This window comes from Lactuca sativa, chromosome 4 (genome assembly GCF_002870075.4).
Source record: "Lactuca sativa cultivar Salinas chromosome 4, Lsat_Salinas_v11, whole genome shotgun sequence".
NCBI classification, from domain to species: domain Eukaryota; kingdom Viridiplantae; phylum Streptophyta; class Magnoliopsida; order Asterales; family Asteraceae; genus Lactuca; species Lactuca sativa.
In genome coordinates, this window is record NC_056626.2 from 74,658,078 (window position 1) to 74,673,679 (window position 15,602).

The 15,602-nt window shown below is 39.5% G+C and overlaps 1 protein-coding gene across 1 annotated transcript; it reads left to right on the forward strand.

Moving 5' to 3' along the window:
• The first annotated feature begins 6,427 nt into the window (after positions 1-6,427).
• Positions 6,428-7,930, forward strand: LOC111886763 (uncharacterized). The gene is made up of 2 exons (XM_023883006.1): positions 6,428-7,295; positions 7,368-7,930. The coding sequence occupies exons 1-2, from the start codon at positions 6,428-6,430 to the stop codon at positions 7,928-7,930; spliced, it is 1,431 nt and encodes a 476-aa protein (XP_023738774.1).
• The last annotated feature ends 7,672 nt before the right edge of the window (positions 7,931-15,602 follow it).

Consider the following 15,602-nt stretch of genomic DNA (forward strand, 5'->3'; position numbering starts at 1 on the left):
TAATTTTGGGAATGAACTCTGATAATTGTTTTTATTTTGAAATGCATCTAAATGTTTGAATAAAGGATAAATTAGTGTTTTGATTATATTAAAAATGAAAATTTTACCCTAGTTTTCGGGACTTTACATTATTGTTCTCATTTTAAAATTTGTACAAAGAAGGATGGTGACAAATTAAAAAAAAAAAAAAAAACTTTAATTCCTCTCACGGATCTATCTCCTCAATTGGTTTTCAAGGTGATGAGGTGAGTGGTAGCGGTGGCCGCGGCGATGGTGTATCGGTATTATGTCTCTGTGTGTGTGTTTTATCGTATAAGAGAGAGAGAGAGAGAGAGAGAGAGAGAGAAGGGAAGACAACAATGGTGAGTGATATATACTGGTGCGGCTTAGGGTTTTTGGATCATGAGAGATACATAGAAGGACGACAGCACAGTGGTGGGTGTTTGATGGTGATGGCGTACTGGTGGTCGTTCCCATTTGATATGCGGCTTAAAGTTTTATGGATTGAGATATATGTAGGAATGGTGTGGAGAAGGATGTAGAGTTCTAGCGATAGTGACATCTTCTGAAAGGGAAACACTGAATAAATCTTCATGGAAGAATACAATAGAGTCGTTATAATTTCATAAAATTCGGTTGCTGATTTACCGGGTACAATTTAGAAAGTTTTGGATTTTATGTAATCTAGTTAAGAAATTGAAGATTGAGATTGGGTTTTCGTTTAAACAAGAAAAAAAAAGAGATAGTATTAAAAAATGACACGTGGCAAAATTTAGTACTCTCTTATTAAAAGATATATATATATATATATATATATATATATATATATATATATATATATATATATATATATATATATATATATATATAATCGTTGATTTAAATAAATACGTGACCTTATAATATGTATTAATTTTATTTTTATTTTAATGTTATTTAATTTAATATAATTAGAGTGAGAAATTTAAATTTTGAAATTTAAAATGTATAATCATCAATAGATTAACATGTGACATGATATTAATTATGAGGTCTAATACGGTGACACTTGGCAAAACGACAATCAACTTATTATTTTATTAAAATAGGGATAATAATATTAACTTTTCAATATATATATCGCTCAATTAATTCAATTTTCTCAATTCTGATGATAACAAGAAATTTCCAACCGATTATTTGTAAGTGCATTTTTTTCATCTCAATGTATTTAATCTAAAAATAATATAATATTCCTTTAAACCGATTAATTATTGAAAATTTCATATTGTATAAATTTGTTATGTTTCAACAACATACATCTATTAATATTTTTACAATATAATTTTATTTTTGTGTAAAGCATAGACATACCCCTAGTTGTCTATAAAGAGAGGAAGTGGAGGATGTGTTCCCAAAATCGGGAAAATGACTTAGGAAGGTAACTACCTTTTATCCGTGTTTACATATTGGTAATTTTTTTTTTTGTACATAATAAAGCAACTAACTTGTTTTAACTGTTTAAATTACACCAATATTACCGGCTAATACCTGTTTTAACCGATAACTCAAAGAGAAAATGACTTAGGAGGGTAACTACGTCTTATCCGTGTTCACATATTGGCAACTTCTTATTTTTTGTACACAAGAAAACAACTAACTTGTTTTAACTGTGTAACATCCCAAAAATCATGACAAAATTTCGTTTTTAATTTAATACTAAAACCACAATTGTCAAACCATTAATTTAATACTCCGGCATCGGGCCTCGCCCGACATCAGACCCCGCCTGGCATCGAGCCCCGCTCGGTATACAAATTTGTCTCTCTTAGGCCAAGCCTGTCTCCGGGCCCCGCCCGCTAAACACATACAATCATATAACTTGCTAACACATAAAGAAACATACTCTACTGTATCCCTGTCCTAAGAAACATACTCTGCTACTAATGAGATATAGAACTCCGTCCGTACTAAGCTAGTTCCAGCCAGGGCTTCAGCAGTGCAAGGTGAGTCTCCTCACTGTGTGAATGGGTCTAAGGCCATAATGTCAACCCATGTAGTCTATAAGTAGGAAGACCCGGGGGTTAGCCCTAGGCATTGTATGCTAATATATTATTCCAGACCAAGGTCTGATGTCGGGCGGCTGCCCGAGGAATGTTTGCATGTTAGATTATACTTGTTGTTTGTATGATACTTGTATGTGTCTGGTAAAGAGGTGAGTGTGTGCGAGGTCCCGTATCTCATCACTAGCTGAGTACTGACGATGTTCCGTATCTCATTATTAGCAGAGTATGTTTCTTAGGACATGGATATAGTAGAGTATGTTTCTTTATGTGTTAGCATGTTATATGCTTGTATGTGTTTAGCGGGCGGGCCCCGGAGACAGGCGGGGCCTAACAAAGACATATATGTATACCGAGCGAGGCTCGATGCCAGGCGGGACCTGATGTCAGGCGGGGCCCGATGCCGGAGTATTAAATTAATGGTTTGACAATTATGGTTTTAGTATTAAATTAAAAACGAAATTTTTGGTCATGATTTTTGGGATGTTACACAGTTAAAACAAGTTAGTTGCTTTCTTATGCACAAAAAATAAGAAGTTGTCAATATGTGAACACGGATAAGAGGTAGTTACCCTCCTAAGTCATTTTCTCTTTGAGTTACCGGTTAAAACAGGTATTAGCCGGTAATATTGGTCTTATTTAAATAGTTAAAACAAGTTAGTTGATTTATTATGTACAAAAAAGAAGAAGTTGTTAATATGTGAACACAGATAAGAGGTAGTTACCCTTCTAAGTCATTTTCCCCCCAAAATCATACAAACCTCTAATTAAATTAAGTTTCCCGATGCTATAGACTTTCAGCAACATAAAAAATGTAATTTAAATTACTAATAAAATTCTATAATTGGTGGTTAACTTGATAACACACTCGAGATAAAATTACTAAAGAAAAACTGAGTCCTGATGTATAGATTCCAATTTTTTAATTAATGAATGAATATTGGTGTTTTGAAAATTTAACTAGCAATTCACTTTTAGAAAGTTGACAGTTTACATTAAACATTGAACTAAACATTTATTTAACTGAACTAGTTTAACTTTGAAGTAAAAATATAAACTCATCTCGTAGGCCCATACTTGAGCCTTTATGGGCCGAATGTTATCCACTACGGCATTACCCAAACGATATTCTCGTATCTGGACTAACATGTTATATTTATCAGGCCTAAAAGACTAAAACATGTAATTTACTCTAAATATAATGGTATACGAAGAATAACAAATATTATGAAATTAGGTGTGAGACCGGTATATTATACGAGTTTATTTTTAAAAAAAGACTAAATATTAAAGTTGATATTTTCGTTTTTATTACTTCTTTTCATAGCTTATTTCTAGTTAAAACCATTTCATTTTAGTCAATCTCCATGCATATTTTCTATTTTTGTCATTTTTCTCCTTTACCGGGTGCTTTCTAGTCTTTTGAGCTTAATTGCAGGATTTACCGAAGACTATCTGTTATTGGAGGCTTAGAAGGATGCAGGACTTATGGAGGCATGTGATTTGCTTGTGGACTTGAAGTGGTGCGATTGGGCTTGGTGCTTGCGTAAAAGAAGAAATCAATTTAGATTTAATTTGTGGGCAAGGATGATGATGAGGCGACGCGGAATCGAGCTACAAGAAAATTTAAGGAGTATTGGGTCAATCAATAGAAGGCTTGGGAATGGCAAATGGGTCCTAAAGAGTTATGATTGTGGGCTGAAGTTGAAGAAGTGAAGATTGGGCTAGAATGCATGATTAATGGCCCAAGTCTCACATTCAGCGTGACCCATGCGGTCCGCGTGAATTGCTCTGAGCTGATTCCGGGTTTGACTTGTTGACTCTATTTGTGGAAGTTTGGTGGGTGACTTTTGGCACCTTTTTGAATCCGGAATTCAACCCCCTTTTGCCGGAGATTAGAGCCATTTTTGGGGAGAGAGGACTTGAAGAACACACACCATATTCTCTCAAAGAGCTTTGGAAGATTTGAAGAATTTTTGGAAGATTAGTGTAATTTCCTTTCATCTTGCATCTAAGACAATGTTTGATACCACTAAGTTATATTGTTTTTCTTTTACTTTGGCCATGCTTGGCTAAATTTTCATTTGGTTGATTAGGGTTTAACCCATGGATGTTTATTTGCTTTGAAGACTTATCATTACATTTGTGTTTGATGTTTATGGGAATGTTTTCTAGTTAAACATCTTGTTGTGTTTATTTATCTTTGATCATGAGCTTGGATGAATGAATGCTTGTGTTGTTGATTAATTTATTGGTTAAGTAATAGACCTTCAAATTAGTAAGCAACAAATGGTTTATATGTTTGTTTTCATTTCATTTATACCATGGAAATGTTTCCTCCATAATGATAATGTAAGCATTTGATTATCTTTTGGACTTGGTCACTCTTACAACTTAAAGCTAATTCATTTTCACAAGATTTTATGCTTCATTGATTTTGTGACTTCAATTAAGTAAATGTGTTAAGAGCTCCTCTAACCATTTTAATTTCTAAGAAGAGTTGAGGCAATTTGTGCTTATGAATTGCTATAGCCAAGTTAAACCAATTTACAAGTGTTATTCCATTAAGTCTAATGATAAGTCAATCATATCATCCATGAGGTGTTCCCCAAAATCAACTAATTCCACTTCTTTGCATTTAATTCAATCTTCTACTTGTTTACTTGTCATATTTTCATTCTAGCTAGTTTTAATTTTTGTCAGACAATCGAAAGAACTAAACACCCCCCCCCCCCCCCCCCCCCCCGTAATTTTATTTTTTATTGTTATTTTACAAGTATTTTTACAAAGAGATTTTTCATAGAGTTATAAATTGAACCAATCTCCGTGGATTCGACCCCTTTACCACTATACACTATCTTAGTGTGTAAGATTTAGGGTTATTAATTTTGTTGGCCTCGACAACCACCAAATTTTGGCGCCGTTGCCAGGGATTGGTTTATTTTTAATCAATTTGTTTCTCTATGCCTAGATCTCAGCATACAGGTGACTTGATTTACAACCCAGAAATCGAAAAAGAAGCAAGGCGTTTGGCGAAGGAAAAACGAGTTGAACGTAGTCAAACTTCTAACCCCCACGGGGACCCGGAGGTTGAAACCGCTTCATTAAGTGATATAGAACCCGATTCTAGTCCCGACCCTCGCCAAGAAATTCCCGAAACACCACCTCTACAACAAAACCCCCTCATTATTGAACTAGTTGCAATGGCAGACGGATGAGAAGTTCCCGAAAGAACCTTGAGGCAAATAATGGAGACCGATGTTACACAAACTCCAACCGGTATCAATTACCCGGTTTTAGAAGGAGGCTCGGAGTTGAAGTCAAGTTTAGTCCATCCCCAACCAACTTTTCATGGATTGGAGAATGAAGACCCTCATAAGCACTTGAAGATGTTCCACATTTATGAAGCCACAAGGGTCAACCAATGACCAAATCAAGCTAAGGGCATTCCCATTTTCATTGGCCGATAGAGCAAAAGATTGGTTATTCTATCTTCCACCGGGGTCGATCAACTCATGGACCGACATGGCAAGAACTTTCCTTGATAAGTTCTATCCCGCTTCAAGAGTCTCAAGTCTTAGAAATGAGATTTGTGGAATCTGCCAAGGTCAAAATGAGACTTTTCATGATTATTAGGAGAGGTTCAACAACTTGTGCTATAGTTGCCCACAACACCAAATTTCGGAACAACTCCTCATTCAACACTTCTATAAGGGATTGTTGCCAATGGAGAGAAGACTAGTTGATGCCTCAAGTGGTGGTGATGTCTTTAGTAAAACTCCACAACAAACAAGACAACTTTTCAACACCATAGCCGCGAATTCTCAACATTTTGTCCCGTGCCAAGACATGAAGAGAGACACACAACACAAAGTCAGTGAAGTGGGAACATCAAATCTTGAATTTCAAATCAAAGATCTAACATCCATTGCCCAAAAGCTAGCCATGGGACAAACTGCACAAGTAATGGTTTGTGGAATATGTGCAACAATGGGACATCCTACAGATATGTGTCCCATCCTTCAAGAAGATGCGGAGCATGTGAATGCCACGAGAGAGTTCCAAAACTACCACAACAAACCATATGGTTACCAAAATGCATATAATTCAAGTTGGAAGCCAAATCCCAACATGAGCTACAACCCAAGACCATTGCCTCAAAATGCATTGGTTAGACCATCCTATCCACCACCACAACCTCATTACCAACATCAACAACCACACTATCAACCCAAACCGCACCCTCCACATCATCATTAACAACCTCCTTAATCTCAACCAAGTAGCTCTGGAATGTCTCTTGAAGATATTGTCAAATCCCTAGCCACTAGTATCAACAATTCCAAAAAGAGACAAGGACTAGTATCTCCAACCTTGAAGCACAAATGGGAGATATAGTTACATCCATAAGCAAGTTGGAGTCCCATGGTAAACTCCCTTCTCAAACCGAAAAGAACCCTAATGTCAATGTGGTGACCTTGAGAAGTGGCAAACAAACCGGAGAAAATAGTTCGAAGAAGAAGTCGAGGGATGAAGAGGAAGAAATAGAGATTATCCCCATTGAGGAACCCATAGCCAAGAATGACACACAAGCCGGAGCCCCAAAGAAGACTACTCCTCTAGTGACACCAATAGCCACTCACCCACCGTTCCCCTCCCGACTTGCAACTTCAAAGAAGAATATGGAGGGGAAAGAGATCTTGGACACCTTCCGAAAGGTGGAAGTAAACATCCCTTTACTTGATGCAATCAAACAAATTCCAAGGTATGCAAAATTCTTGAAGGAGCTTTGCACAAACAAGAGAAAGTTGAAAGGGAATGAGAAAATCTCGATGAATGAAAATGCATCCGCGGTTTTACAAAGGAAGCTTCCACCCAAGTGTAAAGATCCCGGAATGTTCACGGTCCCTTGCAAGATTGGAGATGTCACCTTTAGTAGTGCTATGCTTGATCTTGGTGCCTCTATCAATGTCATGCCTTACTCGATGTATGAATCATTGAATGTCGGACCCTTAAGTGAAACCAGTGTTATAATATCTCTTGCGGATAAATCAAGTATCTTTCCTAGAGGTGTTTTGGAAGATGTCCTAGTGCAAGTAAACCAGTTGGTCTTCCCGGCAGATTTCTATGTGATTGACCTAGATGAACAAGTATCCTCAAAATCGGGTATAATCTTACTTAGGAGACCATTCTTGAAGATGGCTAGAACAAAGATTGATGTGTATGTGGGAAGCTTAACAATGGAATTTAATTGTGAAACAATAAGTTTTAACATTTATGATGCTATGAGGTATCCTAGTGATGTTTCATCTTTGTGATTTATAGATGTTGTCAAACCGTTGACTCAAGAATTGTTCGAGTTGTGTGATGATGACATGTTGGAGATGGTTTTGAGCAAGGCGTTTGATTGTGCAAAATTAGCCAAGAAATTGAAGCTCTATTCGCTAGACCTCGAAATTGAAAGATTAGTCAACAATTTGGAGATAAAGAAGACCACCCAATTTAGTGTGAAGCAAATTGAATTACCTCAAACTCACATGATATTGCCGCCCTCCCTTGTCCAACCGCCAAAATTAGAATTGAAGATCCTTCCTCAACATTTGAAGTATTCGTACTTGGGAGACAACGAGTCCCTTCCGGTCATCATTTCAACTCACCTAACCGAATTTGAAGAAGAGAAACTTCTCAAGGTGTTGAAGGAGCATAAAGAAGCCATAGGTTGGACGATTGCGGATATCAAGGGATTAAGCCCCTCCAATTGTACGCACAAAATTTTGATGGAGGATGAATGCAAGCCAAGTCGGGACGCACAAAGAAGGTTGAACCCACCAATGATGGAAGTTGTGAAGAAAGAGATTTTGAAGCTCCTTGATACGGGGATGATCTAACCAATCTCGGATAGCAAGTGGGTGAGCCCGGTGCAAGTCGTTCCAAAGAATACGGGAATCACGGTGGTCGAAAACAACAAAGGTATGATGGTCCCCACCTGTATGCAAAACGGGTGCAGAGTATGTATTGACTACCGCAAACTCAATGCAAGCACAAGAAAAGATCATTTCTCATTGCCTTTCATTGACCAAATGTTAGAAAGCTTGGCTGGGAAATCTCATTATTGTTGTCTCGACGGGTATTCCGGCTTTCACCAAATCTCAGTGGCACCGGAGGACCAAGAAAAGACAACATTTACATGTCCATTTGGTACTTTTGCATACCAGATAATGCCATTCGGATTGTGTAATGCCCCGGCCACTTTCCAACGTTGTATGGTTAGTATCTTTTCGGAATATGTTGAAAATATATTTGAAGTTTTCATGGATGACTTTACGGTATATGGAAAATCGTTTCAAGAGTGTTTGACCAATCTCACCAAAATTTTAAAAAGATGCATTGAAACAAATTTGGTTCTAAATTTTGAAAAATGCCATTTTATGGTGAGTCAAGATCTCATTTTGGGTCACATTGTGTCAAAGAAAGGAATTGAGGTAGATAAGGCAAAAATCGTTGTTATTCAAAGCTTACCTTACCCGACTTGTGTTCGGGGAGTTCGTTCTTTTTTAGGTCATGTCGGATTCTACCGAAGGTTCATCAAGGATTTTTCAAAGATAACAAGACCAATGTGCCAACTCTTGCAAAATGAGGTCGATTTCAAGTTCAATGAGGCGTGCAAAGAAGCTTTTGACAAGCTCAAAGAGTTGCTTACATCCGCTCCCATCATGCAAGCACCAAATTGGGATCTCCCCTTTGAGATCATGTGTGATGCAAGCAACTATGCGATAGGCGCCGTTTTGGGTCAAAAGAATGGGAGGGCCTCCCACGTGATCTATTATGCATCAAGGACACTAGACAATGCTCAAAGCAACTACTCTACCACGGAGAAGGAGCTATTGGCCATAGTGTTCGCCTTGGAGAAATTTAGACAATACCTACTTGGTACCAAGGTCATAGTGTATTCGGATCACGCAACACTTAAGTACTTGATGACGAAGAAAGATGCAAAGCCTAGACTCATCCAATGGATTTTATTGTTAAAAGAACTTGATTTGGAAATCCGGGACAAGAGTGGATGCGAGAACCTTGTTGCCGATCATCTAAGACGGATCACTTCAAATGAAACTCCTCTCCCGTTGCGGGACGAGTTTCCGGGTGAGCATCTCTTTTCCCTCACTCAATCTACTCCTTGGTATGCCGATATCGTTAACTTTTTGGACATAAAGAGGTATCCCGACACATTCACACGTGCTCAAAAAGACAAGTTGAAAAGTAATGCAAAATACTATGTGTGGGATGAACCTTAATTGTGGAAACATTGTCCCGATCAAAATCATTAGGCGATGTGTACCCCAACAAGAGCACCAATCCATTTTGCAATTCTGTCATGAATTTGCTTGTGGGTGACATTTCGTACCTAACCGGACCTTGAGAAAGGTCCTTGAGTGTGGATTATTTTGGCCCACCATGTCACGCGATTGTTACTTCTTTTGCAAAAGTTGTGAGCGGTGCTAAAGGACGGGAAACATTTCGCAAAAGAACCAAATGCCCCAAAATCCAATCCTCGTTTGTGAAATTTTTGACGTATGGGGGATTGATTTCATGGGCCCATTTCCCGTCTCATTTGGCAACGTTTATATTTTGCTCGCGGTTGACTATGTTTCTAAATGGGTTAAGGCCAAAGCCACAAGATCGGACGATGCCAAAACGGTTATCGAGTTTTTAAAGTCTAATGTTTTTGCGAGATTTGGTGCCTAGAGCTTTGATTAGTGATCGAGGGACGTATTTTTGTAACAAGATGATGGAGGCTTTATTGAAGAAGTACAACGTGACCCACCGTGTTTCAACAGCCTATCACCATCAAACGAACGGTCAAGCAGAGGTTTCGAATCGTGAAGTGAAGAGTATACTTGAGAAAACAGTGAATCCCTCAAGAAAAGACTGGAGTTCAAGGATTGATGATGCCTTGTGGTCCTATCGGACCGCATACATGACCCCGATAGGAATGTCCCCGTTTAGGTTGGTCTTTGGAAATCCATGCCATATTCCCGTGGAATTGGAACATCGTGCCTTTTGGGCGGTCAAACAATGCAACTTCAACATCGATGAGGCGGGAAGGCATAGGAAGCTTCAACTCCAAGAGTTGCAGGAGTTGAGAAATGACTCCTATGAAAACTCAAGAATTTACAAGGAAAGGACAAAGCTTTTCCATGACAAGTCCATTACTCGCAAACATTTCGAGCCGGGACATAGGGTTTTGCTTTATCATTCGCGATTGAAATTATTTCCAGGAAAATTGAGGTCAAGATGGATAGGTCCGTTTGTTGTGCTAAAAGTCTTTGAGCATGGAGCGGTTGAAATTCAAAGTGAAGAAACGGGGCAAATCTTTAAAGTCAATGGGCATCGATTGAAACCTTTATATGAAGGTTTTAATGCAAATGTCTTAGAAGTCATCCAATTGGATGCCCCAGTGTACTGAAATCAAGAGGGAAGCACGTCTCGCCAAAGACGTTAAAGAGGAGCATTTTTGGAAAACTAAAGTTTTCATCTTTTCTAGTTCCGAATAAATGTCGTAGATGGTTCATTTTTGGATTTAACATCTCTTCTTATTCCTTCTTGAGATAAAAGAATGTTGGATTTAAAGACTCGGTGTTCGTATTGGTCAAAGAGCTAAAAATTGAAAAAATTGGCGAAAATAACTCACGCGGTCCGCGTGTACTCGAGCTTCCGTCCGCGTGTTTATTAACACAAACTACGTGTAGTCCCTCAAGTGTCCGCATCCATTATCAGCAAACAGAAAAGTTTCAGCCTTATTCATGCGGTCCGCATGTACTCGAGCTTCTGTCCGCGTGTTTATTCACACGAATCGCGTGTTGCCTCCTGAACTGTCCGCGTCCATTTTCGAAGATCAGAATGTATCAGTTGAACTCACGCGGACCACGTGTACTCGCAGTCGCGTCCACGTGAGTTGTTGACCGACATTGACTAAGTTGTTGACCAAGTTTGACCGCGTCCATAACCCCCAAAAACCCCAGCTGGCCCTTCTTCCTTCCCACTTCTTCTTCTTCCTTCCTCTAACCTCCATTAGAGCACTCCCATCTCCACCACTAAAACTCAGTTTCCCGTCAAACCGCCGGTCGGAATTTCACGAGACCACCGCCATTCTTCACCAAATTCAGAGCTCTACAAACCCCACTAAAAAACCGGTCCGATTTGTTGCTATATCTCGAGGCACCACCACCACTCCATCGCCACTTTCTGGCCGATTTCCGGCCAACTCCGGCCACCTCTCGCGATTCTGACACCACCATTGTACTCCTCTTGGACAAGGCTACAAACCCCACCAAAAATATTTCCCAAAGCTCGCCAGAAAATTTCGCTGGAATTTCAAGCCATTGCCGGATTCGTCGGGTTTTCGTGGTAAATTGCTCCTCTCGGGATATTGAACAAAAGCTTAAAGCTTGGGGTGGAGAGTTGCAAGATTGTCAAATCCCGAATTTTCGCGCGCAAACTTTGAACTTTCAACAAAAACGGGTAGTTTCTTTGCTTTGTTTAATTGATCAAGATTCATGTCCGTTCATATGCTATTGTATCAAATGAATTTAGGAATCATTTCTTGCTTTGATTGTTGAATTGCTTTAGAAGTCCATAGGGAGTTAGTTGGTGATTTGGATTTACATATTGTTTGTTGAAATTATGGTTCGTGTAGTGGTTATTTTTCGTGCAGGAAGTCCATGTCTACATCTAGGAAGCGCCCGGCTGTTGCCCGAGGCAAATCCCCGACAAGAAATCAAAGCGATGCTCCCGATATCCCATGATTTTGGGATGTCAAGGCAGCCGAAAACTACACAAAGAGCTTGCCTAGAAAAGTTTCATCTACCAAATTTTTGTGCAAGCCCACACTTATATCACTTGGGGTTCTTGAAGGGGTCACCCAATTGTTCTGTAACATTGGGTGGGAAAACCTTCTCCCTCATGGCGCACACTTACAAGCTCCCCATTAGAGAGTTTCTCGCCGATAGCAGGTACGATAGCGAAAAAAAAGAAAGCCGCATTCCAACTTCTAAGGGACCGAAGGTACATCGATTTTGCAACGATAAACGACATCTTGGGCTTTCCTTCTTCAAACACATCCATAATTTCCGACGTCCTATGTGCCGAGTTCAATCACGAGACCTTTTGGACGGAAATCACCAGGGGTATCTTCTCGTGTTCCGGTCGGGATAAAGCAACCTCTATCATCCACTCATGCCTCCGCATTGCCCATCGCATCCTGGTGTGTATAGTTTTTGCCCGCAAAGAAGCCGTACAGGTCACCAAAAATGAGCTCTTCTTCCTTTGGTGTATGACGAGGCGTGAAAGGCCGCCAATCCCGGACTTTGCTTCATTCTTCTTCCACAAATGCGCCCACATGAGATCCAAGACGTCCGGTGATATTTGCATTGGGGGATTTGTCACACTTTTGGCTCGCGGTCTTGACATCGAGCTCCCTGATGAATTTCAGCCTGTTGACAGCAAAAATCTTTTAGATGAGCGCGCCCTCATAAACATGCACCACATCCGTCGCAGGAACAGGAGCAGCTTCACATGGTTTTGTCCTCAAGGGGTCGGGTATCTCGTTCTTCCCGACCCTCGAGTCACCAACTTCACCTTCCACGATCGCACTCAGTGGAGACTCGCGAGGACCATCATTCAGTCAGTCAATGAGGATGTGATCCAAGATCAAGATGATGACGAGATGCCTATGGATGACGAGCCCAGCGATGAGCCCACCCATGGTCCGCAGCACGCCCAGCCACAAGCCCCTCCCGGGTACTACCCGCTTCCCCCATATTTTTCCGAGCAGTTCGAGGCGCTTTGTGTCTCAAACCAAATCATGTCCCAACAAATGCAACATATGTGGGGGTGGCACTAATCCCAAAACCATTTTGAGAACGTCCCACTTCCGCCTCCCTATCCATACCCCCACCCACCCATCCTTATCCCCCTCCACCTTACCCTTACCCTTACCCCCAATACCTGTATCCTCCTCCTGATCCCCCGGTTTAGGTACTTTCGCCTCGCCCCCAGCCTTAAGGACAATGTTTATTTCTAAGCTTGGGGTGGGGTATTCCTTTTTTTTTTAATTTATCATGCATTTTAAATTAGGTTGCATAGCAGTTTAGTATAAATTGCATTCATAAATAAATAAATAAATAATAAAAATAAAAATAATATTTTTTTTCTTCTTTTTCATCTTTTATTTTTGCATAGCATTCAGCTTAGGGCATTAGTATTCATGCATTTTTGTTTTCTGTTTATTCTCACCTCTCTTGGATGCCATGGAACAGGTTCATAGTTATTGTATAATTATTGGTCCAGGATCTTGTTGCTATCTCACCCATCGAACCGGGACCACTAGCTGCAACTTGGGATTTCATACTTGGGATCAAATGCTGGTAGCTTAAAGGGGTAAGTGATCATGGCCAGGTAGTTTTCATGAAGAATTATGCATACAATACTAACGACTGTAGGATATAATATAGCACTGGATGTCTTACCCTTGCGGTCACTACCGCCGAGAGGATCACACTTGATCATGTTAGAACTGTTAGGATGAAGCACTGGTGCTTGTCCCCGAGTAGAATCCATATCTGTCCTCTTTACATCACCATATCTTTTTGCGATTTCCTTAGGATTTTAGAGAGTCTTTTAGTCCACATTTGGACATTTTCATCATTTTTGAAAAAAAAAATAACTTAATTACAAGTTTACAAAGGAGCTTACATTACATCTTTATGCTCCACACATGGTCATTTTCACACTTAGACCATTCAGATTATATTACTACCCTTTCGGTTCCACTTACACACTTTTGGGAACCAAATTTTGAGTAAAAGGGTTTTCTTGATTTCGATTGCTAATACATTACCTTTCAAGTATGGTGTTTTCTAGTATCTAAAAAAATCAGCTGCAACTATCTTAGACAAGTGGTCGGTTCAATTATTGAACAAATTTTCCAACATCTCGGTCATCCAGCGTTTGATATTCATTTATTTAGGATTGTATATTTGTATATAGATCGAGTTGTTTCTTTTCGCAAATTGGTGATGTTAGAGAGGCTGTTGAGTCGGATACTACGGGAGGTTCGGGTCAACGCTAAGTGAGCTGATTCCTACAACGGTGCCCGAGCGATTAAACCTAGTTACACATGAGAGAAGTCGGCAGACGTGAGATCAGAGTGTTCACTTAAAGAAGAGCTTCACCCGAGCACATCCAGTCGCTTTCTCCCTACTACAGATGTTATTCATTGTATGCATGTTCCATTGAGGCTGCGACTGACCATCACTCCTTACTCACCTAGAGGAGTTGTCCTGGCTGTGGTTTATGATCCCATTGTCATCGAATGAAAAAGTTGTGAGATAGCAGCGAGATCAATTCTGACCATGTTGACTAACGTTGAACAGGTTCCATGGTTCTATCCATTCTTTTTATTTTTAGGGTAGTTCGTCCCAAGTTCATTTTAATCTTGTCTTACTTGAGGACAAGTAAGGTTCAAGCTTGGGGTGATTTGATAGTTTCGTTTTTATTACTCTTTTCATAGTTTATTTCTAGTTAAAACCATCTCATTTTAGTCAATCTTCATGCATATTTTCTCTTTTTGTCATTTTTCTCCTTTACCGGGTGCTTTCTAGTCTTTTGAGCTTAATTGCAGGATTTACCGAAGACTATCTGTTATTGGAGGCTTAGAAGGATGCGGGACTTATGGAGGTATGTGATTTGCTTGTGGACTTGAAGTGGTGCGATTGGGTTTGGTGCTTGCGTAAAAGAAGAAATCAATTTGGATTTAATTTGTGGGCAAGGATGATGATGAGGCGACGCGGAATCAAGCTACAAGAAAATTTAAGGAGTATTGGGTCAATCATTAGAAGGCTTGGGAATGGCAAATGGGTCCTAAAGAGTTATGATTGTGGGTTGAAGTTGAAGAAGTGAAGATTGGGCTAGAATGCATGATTAATGGCCCAAGTCTCACATTCAGCGTGACCCACGCGGTCCACGTGAATTGCTCTGAGCTGATTTCGGGTTTGACTTGTTGACTCTATTTGTGGAAGTTTGGTGGGTGACTTTTGGCACCTTTTTGAATCTGGAATTCAACCCCCTTTTGCCGGAGATTAGAGCCATTTTTGGGGAGAGAGGACTTGAAGAACACACACCATATTCTCTCAAAGAGCTTTGGAAGATTTGAAGAATTTTTGGAAGATTAGTGTAATTTCCTTTCATCTTGCATCTAAGACAATGTTTGATACCACTAAGCTATATTGTTTTTCTTTTACTTTGGCCATGCTTGGCTAAATTTTCATTTGGTTGATTAGGGTTTAACCCATGGATGTTTATTTGCTTTGAAGACTTATCATTACATTTGTGTTTGATGTTTATGGGAATGTTTTCTAGTTAAACATCTTGTTGTGTTTATTTATCTTTGATCATGAGCTTGGATGAATGAATGCTTGTTTTGTTGATTAATTTCTTGGTTAAGTAATAGACCTTCAAATTAGTAAGCAACAAATGGTTTATATGTTTGTTTTCATTTCA

Coding starts and splice junctions, on each gene's coding strand:
- LOC111886763 (XM_023883006.1), top strand. CDS start 6,428: ATGGGAGATATAGTTACATCCATAAGCAAGTTGGAGTCCCATGGTAAA. Junction 7,296..7,367: donor CTTAACAATGGAATTTAATT/GTGAAACAATAA, acceptor TGTGATTTATAG/ATGTTGTCAAACCGTTGACT.